The sequence below is a fragment of the Mesitornis unicolor genome, unplaced genomic scaffold (genome assembly GCF_000695765.1).
Source record: "Mesitornis unicolor isolate BGI_N332 unplaced genomic scaffold, ASM69576v1 scaffold3181, whole genome shotgun sequence".
Lineage (NCBI taxonomy): Eukaryota > Metazoa > Chordata > Aves > Mesitornithiformes > Mesitornithidae > Mesitornis > Mesitornis unicolor.
This window is the reverse complement of record NW_010162955.1, coordinates 57,069-71,208: the sequence shown is the minus strand read 5'-3', so window position 1 is coordinate 71,208 and position 14,140 is coordinate 57,069. Positions and strand designations below refer to the sequence as shown.

The 14,140-nt window shown below is 45.1% G+C and overlaps 1 protein-coding gene across 1 annotated transcript; it reads right to left on the bottom strand.

Annotated features, from left to right (window-relative positions):
- Window positions 1-246: 246 nt before the first annotated feature.
- Window positions 247-4,953, bottom strand: TLR4 (toll-like receptor 4). Its single transcript, XM_010193770.1, has 3 exons — window positions 4,776-4,953; window positions 3,790-3,956; window positions 247-2,534 (listed from the first exon to the last, which is right to left on the bottom strand). Exons 1-3 carry the CDS (start codon window positions 4,878-4,880, stop codon window positions 275-277), a joined length of 2,532 nt encoding a protein of 843 aa, XP_010192072.1. The 5' UTR covers window positions 4,881-4,953; the 3' UTR covers window positions 247-274.
- Window positions 4,954-14,140: the final 9,187 nt, after the last annotated feature.

Below are 14,140 nucleotides of genomic sequence, written 5' to 3'. Positions count from 1 at the left end.
AACCCAGCAGACCTCCTTGGATTGCTGGACCAGCTTAGGTTGCCAGCTACAGACAATCCAGGAGCTCAAGCATGTGCAGCTTTTCCAGATGTTGTCACTCCTTAGCCTGCAATTCCCTTGAGAAAGGGTGACCAGCGAGGCAGGTGTTTCTGTAGTGCTTTTACAGTGACTCCATCCACTTCCTCCAACTCTGAACAGACACAGAAGAACCAACTTCTGAGCACCAGCCATCAGCCAAGGCCAGGATGGAAGACAGCGCAGAAGTGCTCTCTCTTCACGTGAGCTTTACCTCCTCGTGATTCCAGTTTTTGCCTTCTAGCAGGACTCCTGTCAGCTGCCTCCAGAAGATGTGCCTGCTGATTTCCTTGTTTTTCCACTCCAGATAGGTGTTCCTCCTCAGGTATCGGGACAGCCCCAGCCTCTGCCTCAGCAAGGCCTTGTTCACTTCTTCTAGTACGATCATGATGATTCCAGCCTTTCCTTCAACAAGCTGCCAGGACTGGGCAATGTCGAACTCAAAGCTACACCATTTGCTTTCCAGAAAGTCAGTAGAGATGACTGCAATGACATTTCTGCTACTCAGAAAACCTTCCTGGATTATATTGGTGACAATGGGTACCCCCGGTAGGAAATCCCTAAAGTAAAGACAAAGCTGGAAGGGAGGTGTTCCTCCTTCTAAGGGTTCCACCAGTTCTCTCATCACCCATTCTTGGTCTTTGCTGGAGTGGATGACAAATGCATCATAGATGTCCCCCCTTTCTGCAGAGTGCTTACACCCACTGAGCAGCACCAACGAGTAGTATAGCTGGAAGTAATACTTGTAAATCAGGAAGAGGAACACCACTGCAGCGAGCAACATGATCACTGAGAATGCCACTGTGCTTGCATTGAGTTGGCAGGAGGAAAGATCAAAGCTCGACAGGCTCATGTTCTTCACGTACGCAGGCGTGTGGCATATCATCAACTCCTTGTTCTGCAGCAGCGCCTGCTTTTCCTTGATCCATTTCAGAAAGTTCAGGTATCCGCAAGAGCATTCAAACAAGTTTTGAGAGATGTCTAACAGGACCAGACTATCAGGCAGGATTTCCAGGGCTGAGTCAGGCAGAACGCTCAGCTGGTTGTTGCTGAAATCCAGGGCTGCGAGGGCTTGGAGAGGCTTGTAGACTACAGGATCAAAGCTCAGTAGCTTATTGTTGCTGATGTTTAGCTCTTTTAGCTCAGACATAGCATCAAATGTACTTTGATCCACCTGTACTAATTTGCAATTTGAAATATCCAAGGTGTGAAGGTGACTTAGGTTTTTGAAGTTGTTGCCCAATTTATTGTTCTCAAAGGAGTTGCCTGCCATCTTGAGCACTTGCAGAGAGTTTAGGCCACAAAATGTACACTGGGATTTAACGTGAGTTCTGGTATAGGAAATATCGAGGTAAATGAGTTTCTGAAGGGATAGAAAGACAGGGTAGGTGCCAGAATAAGATAATTTTGTGTGCTGAAGGTCCAAATATAGCAAATTCTTCACATTAGTGAAATCTCCAGTCATGCTAATGTCAGAATTGAAGCTTAGGTTCAAGAGTTTCAAGTTTGGACATTCGTGAAACTGAGGGGAACAGCACCTAGTGAAGGAGAGACGATTCTCACTCAAATCCATGACCTCCAGCTTACTTAGACCCTGAAATTTCTGCCGGAAGCTATTGAGTTGTTTGCTCCTGGTAATACGAAGCACTTTCAGCTCCTTGAAAAGAGACAGCTTCATGGCTGGTACTTCCATAAACTCGCATTTCTTGCATTCCAGCTGTTTCACTTGAGAGAACATAGGAACCTCTGACACTTCTTCAAGTTCAAGGTTCACCAACCGAATACTGGAGACATTGCCTATGCAGTTAAAAAGAGTATCTGTGTCATTCTCAAATCCCCTGAAACAGATAAAGACAAACTCTTGCATCTGTACCTGACACAGTCCACTCAGGAGTCCGTTCTGAAAGTCTAGCAGTTTCTGCTTCTCCCTGAATTCTCCAACTATCAGTCTGTTGACCTGCAAACCAGCCAGGCCTTGAAGAGAAGTGTGCATTACATCGACAGTCTCGAAAGAGGCCCTTAGAACCAGCTCACCAAGGTGAATCTTTGCAAAGGTCCCTGGTTCTATGTATTTTATATTATTCAAGGAAAGCACCAGTGTGAGGTTGAGTCTGTTTGCTTCCCTCAGGGCATCAAGGTCTCCTTTGGAGATGTATGTGATCTTGTTAGAGAAAAAGCTCAGGTGCCTGAGAGAGGTCAGGTTGGTGAAGTACTTGGGAAGCTTCAATGAAACAATACTGTTGTGGCCCAAATTCAGCTCCTGCAGGGTATGCAAGTGTCCAATGTGTAGGTCAGTCAGAGAGGCTAGGTTGGTTTCCACCAATACGAGTTTTTTCAGAGAAGTCAAGCCATAAAAGGCTCCTGTCCCCAGGTGCTGGAGGGAATTGGCAGTTAAAATTAAGGTGGAAAGTTCATTAAGATCCTTGAAAGAATTATCTTCTATTGTATGGAGATGGCACCTGTTGGGCAGGAAAAGAGAATAAATGCGTGTCAAACACCATCCCTTTCATTACATGTTCATTAACACCACTGCACTATGCTGTGGTGCAATGTTCTCAGGCTCAGTCACACGCTGGGGGTTGGTTTGGCTTTACTGCGCCGGGCAGAGCCAGCACTCCAGAAATTGAAACTCTTCCAGAGCAGGACACCTTCTCTCACCTCCTCCTCCCTCTAAATCTGAAGTTCAATTGCAAAGCAAGAGACCTTGAGCCACAGTAAAGTTCAATCATTCATGCAGGCATCAGGAAAGAGGTATTTTAGCTTCCTGTTTTGGCCAAAGTAACATTTGGATGGCTGTCACTGATGGCAGATACAACACTCCCTTACACCTTGCACCCTCACAGCCTTCAGGCTGTCGCCTCAGCCACATGTGGGCAGTCCCACTGGCACCGGCGTGATGCAGCAGTGGCAAAGTTCACAACTCTGATATACCTGACATGATGATATCTGAGAGGGAACAGACCCCATGCCATGATGGCTCTAAAGGAGAAAAGGAAGAGGGGGGGAAAAGAAAGTGGCCACCTAAAGAGGATTTCACACTCCAAAATTCAAGACCCAAATACATTCCAGAATGAATTCAAGCAAAATGAGCTTTATAATCCAGCCAGTAATAGCAAACCTGCTCTGCCACTCAGTCACTTCATAGTTGGAGCTGTGATGGGACTGAGTGACATTTTTCAGTGAAACAATTTACCCAGAGAAACTGTTGTCTCAAGTCAATGGAAATTATACATCAATTCAAATTTGCTAATAAGCCTCCCCCATCTCCTCCCCCAGATACGTGAGGAGAAGGGAAAAGAGAATATGTTGATATTTTAAAACAGCCTTTTAGAAAATGATTGTACCTTCATTTTATTTTTTCTTAAACTGTGATTAGAAAAACAGCTCACCCAAGATGTTCCACTTCAGAGTTTTTGTAACAGTGAAAAGTCTGACATTTTTCTTGTTCAGAGAGAAGTAAAACATCTTCCTCCTCCTTCTCACATCCCAACCTACACAATCAGACTGACAGACCCAGCTTTGCACAGAGGGTGTGCACTCAGTAAGTGGACTAAAAGCTGCACGTCACTTGACCATAGGGATGTGCAGAGAGACAGACACAGGGATAATGCCATGATCAAAAAAAATGAACAGCCAAGATCAACAGACCCCAAAATAAGCAACCCAACAACCCAGCTGGTGAAGCAAGTTTAACCAGTATCCACATAAAAGTACCTTGTAAGATCCAGAAGCTGCAGTTTAGGGACTGATGAGAAATAATTTGACCCCAGTGATTTCAGATCACTGAAACTCAGATCCAGGTGCTGGGTGGTATTTGGGACTTCAGTGGGAACTCCAGAGGCATTCAGTCCCGTGCATCTGAAAGCTTTGTTAGGGATGACCTGTAACAGTGGTAGATCCAATCACGGTCAACATCTGCTCTTCATGAAGTGCCAGAAAATTACACTGTCAGGAAAGCAGGAGCAGAATGACTAACCTTGTAGTTAATTTCTAAATGAGCTGCCCTGAGTTATAGGAAATAATCTTATATGTCCTAAGCATCTTTCCCAGTTTAATAGAACCGATACTACTCCCCAGGAAGAGCTACATTTCTTGCTGATTGAAGCAGGTGCAGAACTACAGGACAGTGTTCCTTGAGGCTATGGATGAACCAGCAGCAACCTTTGAGAGCCAGAAAAGCAAACACACAGGGATGCACTCTGTGTCCAGGATCAGCGCTCAGTTTTCTACATTGCAGATAAGCAGGCAGTTCTAATCAAAGTTATTCTGTAAGTAATAATTCCCAGCAAAAGTTTGAAGAAGGCAGTTGATCAGCGCCAGGTACTTGTGGTACTGGTGAAATCACTCCACAGTACAAATCAGGTAAAAATGTTGTGTTTTGCAGAAATTATAGACAGAGCTTGGATCTTTTCCTGAAGGGAAACATAATCTATTAGACTAACTGTACTGCAGTAACCTCAGAGGTACAGAAAGCCAACAACAAGAAATGGTTCACGCTGCTGGTTCTGGTTCTCAGATGTTTATAAGGCCAGCATTTACTTCAAATACTTCGATTACCTTGGTAACAGCCTTGGAAAAAAGATGGGCTTTTGTACGACAACTAACACACAACAGACCTGATGCACAAATCTCTCAAACAGAGGAAAAAGTTGAACCTTCCTTGAACAGAAGGATTTCGTGCCCTTCTAGAGATCACTTACCTCCAAACAGGGATTGAGGGGGCAGCCTGCCAGCTGTGATGGGACAAGTGCCAGCTGCAGCAGCACCACAAGTGTCCGTGGAGGAAAAGCTCCTCTCCTGGGCATCTTCAGGAGGCCAGACGTGCCGGAGAAAGCAGCATGGGTATCACTCGAGGTCCTGGAGCAAGAAACCTCCTGAAATGCCAAGCGTTGTGTTTCACCACTCCTGCTTCTCACTGCACATCACTGGGAGCTGCAGAAAACAAAGAGGGAAGTGAAACTGGCAACCGCCTGGTTTCCAGACACGCGCTGAGTGATTTGTACTTCTTGCAATTGTTTGGTTTTTTTTAAAAAAAAAAATACCACCAAGAAAAAAGGAAGTAGTGAAAGGTGTAGTTTGAACTAGAAATTAAAGAGGAATATGGGTTGTATCAGCGTGTCACTTGACTTGATTGTTTCAGATTAGTTCAGGTCAAACTGGCAAAAAAGGGAACCTGTTGTGAAAATCTGAATCCGATTTCTGGAAGGTCGTGCTTCACATCCCGTAATTCAAATGCACTGCATAAAGCAAATTATTTTCTGCCTTTGCAACTCTGCCATGCTCCCAGCTACACCACACTGGCAAGCACTGGAGAAGTGCTCAGCTGTGCCAGAGGTTTTCTTGAGCCAGGTAAAAACAGGCTTATCTATGGCCAAGCTTGTATGAACATACATCGAGGATTTATCCAGTTGGACCTCAGTATTGCAGTTATTGCAGGAAGACGCTGCACATGGCCAGGCACAAGAAGTAAACACTGGAGGTTCATAGAGCAGTGAGAGCCCAAGACCTTACAGCCCTCTGCACCTTTTCCTTGGGTGAGTGGGGTGCTGGGGGCAGCGAGGCAGGGAGGCACAAACACCCCAGATGGGCTTAGAGCTGCTTTCTGCCCTCGTCATGCCCAAGTCTGTGTTTGATGCCTTGCCACGAGAGTACATCTCAATACCATCCTTAATTTACAGTGCAGACACGGCTGTTGTTTCTGGAAGAGGCTTTGTAAAACCTCACAGTTGGCAATATTAATTTAAATCAGCTGTGAGCCTTCTAATAAAGCTCACTGCCTTCATTTACTCTGATAAATGGTAGTGCATTCATGTATCTACTCCTGTCTCTTTGTAGATAACTAAGAAGTGTTACTGGGGATCCAGTCATAGGGTTGCTGGGTATTATTAACACCACGTAGACAGAAGTTTGAAAAATACAAGATGAGGATGGGACACTAGCCTAGAAGTAGATGGAACAGGGAGTGACTACTCACGAAAGTCTGTGAAAATCGTTATTAAATATAAGCTGCAATATCAGGCTAGGAAGCAATCGACTTATGATGAAAGGTTTAAAATACGGTGGAGCGAGGTGGGATTGGACTTCTTTGGCAGGGCAGTAGAGGGCCACTGAGAGATGGGGAAATCCTAAAATAACAGATGATCTCTGTGATGAAAAACACATGGCAGCACAATGGGAGCTAAAACCGACACCCTGATGTGCAGCCAGATAGTGCCCATTAAGCCGCAGACAAAAAGTTTGTTGAAATTGGGCAAGTTCTACAAAACCCCTGCTCTGAAAGCCTCTCGTGATTGCAGGTATTTCCTTTTACGGGTGGAATCAAAAGTGAATGGAAACAATTGCTGACTGCTTCAGTGCCTGGATTAAGAAAATTGGCGGAGCATCTTGTGTCTGCAGAGAGGACAAATGAGTGCATCTTTTAGTATTCAATATGCAGAATGAAGCAATCCACATTTAATTTTTATCTAAAGCTGAGATGAGCCTGAAGTATGCTCTAGAAATTACCATTTCAATGGAGGCTCACTGAAGATGCTGAAGAGTTGGGGAGCATCACAAAATCCATCCAACAGCCACGCTTAGGGGTCAAGTGGAAAGTACAGCTTGAAGGACGCTCAAAAAATGTGCTGCTTCTGTCACAAGGGACTGTATCACAATACACATTGTCATCTGTTCAAGGACAAACCATATAAAAACTGCAAGGGATGGGACACCAGCATAAAAAATGCAAGCTAGCAAATCAGACCCAGCCACCAGTTTGGAAAGTCAATGCTGGTTAACTTCATATTCTCCAGCTTGCATACAACAATGTGCAATGGCTGTAGAAAGCTGTAATGTCTGTGTAATTGTCTCTTTTGGTTCACAAGAAACAAAAGTATTGTTTGGAATCCTTTAAAGTGACAGGAATAACATCTAAAATGAAACATGATTCACTGTGCTGGCAATTTACTGGTGGGATCATCAAAGATCTCTTAGAAAAGAGGTGTTACAGAAAATCTGTGTTTCTAAAACCGCATGCCCAAATAATCTTTGTTCTCCTGAACATTATTATAATATAAGTAACACAACAGCAGACAGTGTATACTCAACTTCTGTGATCTCAAGTAAGATATCACACAGTGTAAGACGGCCACGATGTAGCTGGACTGACAAAACATCTTGTACTTGCTTATATCAAAAGACAAGAATTTGTGAACTCCAGCCGAAAAGAAAAGTTAGCTGAATTCTAGAACAAAACAGCTGGTGACAGCCATGAAAACAGATAGGGCTGTGTGTATCTAGGGTGATTTCAAGGTCACTAATAGCACATCTAGATCAACAGCTATTACCCAGAAAGAGAGGATACATTTGCCTCAGTTCCCCAAGTCCATCTGCAAACAGAGGCTGAGGAACATGGCAAGAACTATTTCAAGATTAAACAAACCAGGTCTTATTTTAAGCAAAAGGACCATCTGTAACAACTGTTTGATTGTAAGTCATGGATCAGATGGGAGAGAACTTTCCCGAGATGCTGGCACTTGCAAAATGCAGTATTTGTGGAGCCAGAGATGGGGAGCACCACAAGAACTTCCAAAAGTGCTGGAGAAACTCAGGCACGTGGTCAGGCTGCGCCAGCCGACCCTGTATTGCTCTCAGCTGGGTCTCAGGACTGGCTGTATGTGCCTTCCTAACTAGCACAGCATCAGCTAATACAACTGGGCTTAGCAGCCACCTGGGGTGAACTAAGTTTAAATCACGTCACGTTGCAGCTGGGGCCTAGGCTCCGGGTGTGCAGACAGTTACCGAGTCCTTGAGGCACAACTAACACATCACCAGGCTTTAAACTCAGCAAGGCAGTCACCTGTCCCAGTCTGAAAAGTTGTCTGAGTGGACAGGAAGAGCAAAAGGAAATGTCTCAAAAATTTAACGGCATGTTGAATTTTCCCAGCCATTCTGTTGAGAAAAACAATTTATATAAATCACAAGGAAAAATGCAGGGAGAAAAAACTGAAAATGGCTTTAAATTTTTCTTACTGCAAGTTCTACAAATACATTGCTTTCTTGAACTGGTGAGTCACCATCTCGGACAGCAACCACTGGTTGACCTTGCAGACACTGGATAGAGACAGTGCTGACCCACACGCACCAAGGCTGGTGAAGGAGCTGAGAAACTGGTTTCATCAGAAGAGATCCTTACTAGAGTGCCTTGATGCCTGTAACTCTGACTTGTGATGCTTTGCCACATGAAGTGGCTGTAAAAACCTCACACTCTATGGAAGATCAGCCTGGAAGACCTCTCATACCTTTGAAGATGAGAACAGTGTTCAGATTGAGAGAGAACAAACATTTAGTTTCACCTCTGTCTGTCTGAGCAATGATTGATTCCAGTTACAGATCATTTAACTGTTAGTTTCAAAGCAAGGAGCACCAGTAATGCAGATTGCTTGGCATGCCTGCCACTGTAAGTGACAGGTAAGGACACAGAGGTGGAATCAAGACATCTCTGCATGCTATACAGCACAGACCAAGCCCTAGCCCATTGCATATAGCACTACCTAAGTCAAACAGAATCCAGCACAGGTAAGGTGTCTCCCATTGCAGTAAAGGATGGATACTGGTGCACACAGGAGAAATAAAAAAAACCCCCACAAGCTGGCTTCCAAGTTAGTTTGATGAAAAGCAGCCAAGCCTACACAGAAGTAGATAATGTGTGTCATCAGATGGGCTATTCCCCAAAGCCAAGGTCGTATGAATACCCCAGAACTACTCAAAAGCTATTAGGGAAGAACTGTGTCAAGTAACTAGGGACAAATACACAACTAGAAGTAGCGATTAATCAGTGTCAAGATAGTCACTATCTGTGGCAGCTACTCCATATGGACTATGCCAGGTCAGTTAGGAGCCCTACAATTTCCTGAAGTCAATGTTTAATCTAAATGGTTGGAAGGTTTCACACAGATGGTGGAGGCATCCAGACTCGCTTGCCAAGAATTCATGGACAGACAGTGAGTGATGGTGGAGCTCCCATGACCTCTGCAGAGAGGCAGGCTCGCACCAAGCAGACCAGCAGCTCCCTGCTCTTCTGCCTCGGATGAACCACAGTCACCTCTCGGCTGGCCACAGAGCTGGGGATTCACTGCCACCACTGATGTGAGGATGTTTGCAGTGCCTTGGCATGAAATGTGCCATGCTAAGGAGGGGTATATTTGCCTTTCCGCAGCCCTGAGAAAGGTGGATTTACCACCTCAGACCGATGTTAGCTTTTGCTACTGAAGTAAAAATAGGACTCATTTTCTTTTTCTTTCCCCTTTCATTACATCCTTATTATGGTATCTCGTAGCCTAATTTACATCTGGTTTGTATTACTGTGGCTTTGCCTTATCCTACTTATTCCACCTCCTTTCCCCCAGTTCTCTTGATAATAATGAGTCTGCTGTAGGGCAAGGACTTATTCAGACTATCAAACACCAAAGGTATGTAAAGCGTGGAGGACTGTAGATCTCAGGTTTTTTAAACTGGACACAAGAAAGGTTGATTTGGGGATTCAGTGCCACCAGCCAAGCATGGTTAAATACTAAGCCCTTACAGCATTGCTCTGACACTCTGGGAAAGTTTGAAACAAGAGGCAGCTCTAATGAATCATGGTTACCTGGAGAGCTTACAGAATCCTGTTTTGAGGGAAAACCAGCTGGCTCTTAAACGTAAGAGCAAAAAGCTCTATAGAGGACCTGCTTGCTGCAAATACTGAGAGTGCTGCCACAGGCAGTGACCAATGCTAAGACTCTCAAGACTCATGTTTATGGTTTCACTACCACAACTTGACACTACATGACAGGAAAATGTTGCAACAGCTGCGGCAGAAAGTGCAGACACAGCTCCTGCAAGCTGTGGCGAAGTTCTTGTATACTTGCTACCTAGAGAAAAGTGTAAACTATCTCCTGGGGTTAGTTCATAGCACGCTTTATGCATCAGCTTTTAGACATTAAGATTTTTATGCCATTTTGCCAGGAGAAGAACATAGAATATTAATTGTCACATAGTTGAGAGCCCACTTCCATTACTTACAAAGCAATAAATATCAAAGGCATGGTCGAGCCAGACCCAAATACATATTTGCATGCAACTGGAACACAGTATTTTTGGAATCTGCAGAACCTGTGTGGCTATTATGTGTTATTTAGCGAGTAAAGACTTACTTGTGTACAAAGTAAAACCTGAAGCCAGTGTTTAGCTGATAAAGAGGAATTCATCACAACACCCTTTTTTTCCCCAAGATTAGGTCATCTCCTTTCAGCCTTCAAGTGACCTTTCTTAGATGGAGCTGGACCAGGGCCTCCAGTTCTTCCACCACTCTCCCAGGACAACACAGCTTGGAGTTTGATCAACGTTTCTTTGGCCATGAGTTGCAGGCACCAATCAGGATAAAACCATTTCAGTTCTCATGAAGAAGGAACCAGGCTGGTCAAAAGGGAATAGCAGTGGGAACAACATGAAGGGCATTAACACTTTGCACATCAAGAGAGACAGGGCGTTATGGAAAGCTTTCAGAAAGCAGGGCTAAGATCCTAGAAGCAAAGTTACCCAGGAAAAGGAGAGACACAAATAGCACAGGAAGTGCCCTGAAAGCCTAACTTCAGTGAAGGGAAGGGACAAAGGAAATGGCAGAGAAAAAAGTTGCATCCTCTGTGGAAATAGCAGTTATATGGGTACTGTGCTAATGCTCGCACGCCCCAAATGCTGCTGCTGTCAGACACATGCAGCCTGGTGTATGTTAAGCCAACCCCACAGTCAGAGTTTGCCCTCCAAGTGCTACGCAGGAGGAGCCTGCTTCCCAACGAGCACCTGGCTGAAGAGGCTGAAGCAAAGTGGTTGTACCAGCACAGCCATCAGCTCATAAGTTCATCACTGCAGGTTATTTCTGCTGGTGGAGGCAGCATTTTGGTGAGGCTGCAGCTGAGGCGAACCCCTGATGATAACAGGCCAGGAAGAAAGTAGCAACAAGGGAAGTAAAGAAGAGGAAATATGACATAGCTACATCCTGGAAGGAAGTGGTAGAGAATGAGAAGATGTGACCCCAGAGGTGGAATGTGGACACGGCCAGACACAGATAAGTAGGGGGGGGATTGCATGGGGTCATAAAGTCATGAGAAGATCTCAGAGGAGATGCTAAGATAATTCTCACCCGTCCTGACCAGAAATCCCCCTCCCACAAGACAGTGCCAGCTCCTTGAATCCTTGAAACCAGAAGTGCATCTATTCTCAAGCAGAACACTAAAAGAAATGTTTCTTGCCTCCTGCAGACATTAGTATTTCCCGATAATTAGCAAGACACTGAAATCTCTTGAATGTTCAGCCTGGCCCTTTTCCAAAGCAATGGGTGTGATGCTTTCAGTCCAATCTGTTTAGGAAGGAGACTCAAATACTATGGCAGGTATCACACCCTCACCCCTTCCTTTCTCAGGGGCTGAGGACCAGCTTAGCATCTGAGTTGGGTGCTTTTCACAAATAACTGATGAACACAGGATAGCTGTTTACAAAACAGGAGGGGATTACCCCAGGCAGAAGAGTTGTGCAATGCTCCATTCTCCACCGCAGCAGCCAGCGGTGGAAACCAGAGGGCAACAGAGGAAAAGGCAAGTGCTCTGAATCTCAGGGATTCATCTCCCACCCCACAGGTGACAGGACAAACTGTGACCTGCTCAAAACAACCTGGAACAAGGGCAAAGCCCAGATGGGATTATCAGTGGTGTCTGGAGGGGACAGCAACCAGCACAGCCCTCTCAGCAGTTCTGGGCCTGGAGTGAAGGGCTGGCTATGTCAGCAATCACCCCCGACTCCATCATTTTCAGCCAGTTCCTCTCAGCAGTGATACTGTGCTGAAAGAGCTGCAGGGACAAGAGACGCAAAGTTATAGATTATTCCTCACAGTGCCTCTCATCCTGCCCAAAATGTACTGGATCCTGCCCAACCCAACTATGCCTGCAGCCCCTTGCAGGACTTCTGCTGCGCAGCACCCTCATCACCAAACTAGGAAAGATGAAAGGCACCCTGAAGGTGCCACCATCTGTGCCTAAGCTGCTCTCTGAGAACAAAGCAAGTCCCAACACATTTGCAGGAATTTCCACAGGTAACACCAGTGATAGGTACCAGATCTCTCTGCTGCTTGACTCCCAGCCTTGACCAGTAGGATCCCCTATAGAGAACACCTTAGTTTGGAGAGGGGGCATTTTCTACCTGTTTTTCTCCCATGAGTGACCCATATTGTAATAATGTGTTGGCCCAGCATTGTCATGGTTGCTAGGGTAACCAAAGCCTGCTATATTGACCTCTTGGCACATATGGGGGCTAAGTTCAAAGCAATGATGCCCGTGGTAGAAGGGAAAAGAGAGAACATCTGTTTAGGATTTCAGACTTCTACTTTTACAATACTGACACCAGCAACACCTTTGCAGTTGGGACCAGTAGCTTCTCCCACACTCAATATAGCAAAAAAATATGTAAATAAAACAGGACAGGCACATGGACAGCACTCCCAAAACTCAGACAAGGAGCATCTTATGAAAAGGTGCTGCAGAAGATGAGGGCTCTTGAACATGCAACCTCTGGGTTGATAAAACATACAGATCCATGGAAATAAAAAAGCTCTGAATGGAAGAAATCAGCACACTTTTTAACAAATCCACATCTGTGGCAGAGCCTATACAAGGTCTCTGTATCTCTTTCTTTTCCATGTGTCTTTGTCTGTATTCCCTGCTGGCAGCCCTCATGTGATACCTCATTTTTAATCCATGCATTAAATTCCTGTCCCTGGCCTGCGTGCTACAAAACTGCCTTCTGCTCACGTAAAGCTAACACGGCCAAGTACAAACTCAAACGCTGCCTTAAAAGCCTTGTGACTGAGCAGCACAGCCACCACGCTTGCGAGCAGCTGAACGCACTCCCTGGTCTCCCAAGCCTAACAGAGCACTTTGCATTCCTCCCCTTGATTGCCCCATTTTGCACTTTCCAAACATTTTAGCAGAGAAATGTACTTTTTTTTTTTTTGCAGCATTTCTTCAGCAGTCAGGAGACTTGACGTCTCATCTCAACCCCAGCCAAGAGTCAGTGCATGACCTTGGACAAGGTTATTTTACCACATTGGGTCTTCAAGCTTCTCCTGCCTTTGTTGCAGATTATAAACATCCTAGTAGTGCCTGGCAGGCTTAAATCTAATTAAAGATTGCACAGCACCACCACAAAGATCGTCAGGACCAAAAACAAAGTATCATTAGATTCATTAATGAAATAATCCTCCATCGTGCAGTAAAGGGGCAAAGTGCTCTCCAGAAGCAGTGGGCATAACAGCCACCCTCAGGCCAGAGATCTGTGAGAATGGAGCGTTGTAAGGAATGCCAACCAAAATTTCTCCCATTTTACAATAGTTAATCATCAGTAATGGTCTTGAGACAGGGAAAGCACAGGAACACGTATGAAAGCACTTACACAGCACAGCTGCTCATCACTAGAGAACCAGATTTTCAGAGGTCTAGAAGTACAGATGGAAATATGACTCTAAAAAAGGGATTTGAATGCAAAATGGCAAGGGGTGATGGGGCAGATGGGAATGAGAATAACAGTGCAGTGCTGTGACAGATAGGGAAAAGTCTTCCTTTTTGGGGTAGGAGCAGGGCTCCAAACCTGAAGCACCATGCTACAGGAAAAGACTGCATTTACTAGGAGAAGGGACTAGCCAGTCTAGTGAATAGGTTTTTCTTCCCCTTGCAGGAGGAGTCAACAGGCCAGCACAGGGAAGACACAGAACACTGATGCTCATCTGTCTGCTTTCCAGTACAGTATCACACCTTATTTGACACGTTCAACTGCAGTAGTTTGTACATCACTTTATATGTGACATACGTGTTGAGAATACGTAGCTGAGAGATGTTCCCATTCCACTCCCATGGGGGCTGATGCCAAAACCCTACCTTTGTCTGTAGGAGAACAGCAGAGATGCTTGAGGCATGGCTATGCACACCAGACAGTGCCATGATAAAGAGCCCCCGGTTAACAATGGTCTACTGCTCTGGCTGGGTGCTCAGAAGGACTAAGG

What these genes read in the sequence shown, in the direction of transcription:
- TLR4 (XM_010193770.1), bottom strand. Translation starts at nt 4,880, where the DNA reads ATGCCCAGGAGAGGAGCTTTTCCTCCACGGACACTTGTGGTGCTGCTG. An exon ending in CCCTCAATCCCTGTTTGGAG is followed by an intron (nt 3,957 to 4,775) that starts GTAAGTGATCTC and finishes CCACTGTTACAG; the next exon opens with GTCATCCCTAACAAAGCTTT. An exon ending in CAGCTTCTGGATCTTACAAG is followed by an intron (nt 2,535 to 3,789) that starts GTACTTTTATGT and finishes CCTGCCCAACAG; the next exon opens with GTGCCATCTCCATACAATAG.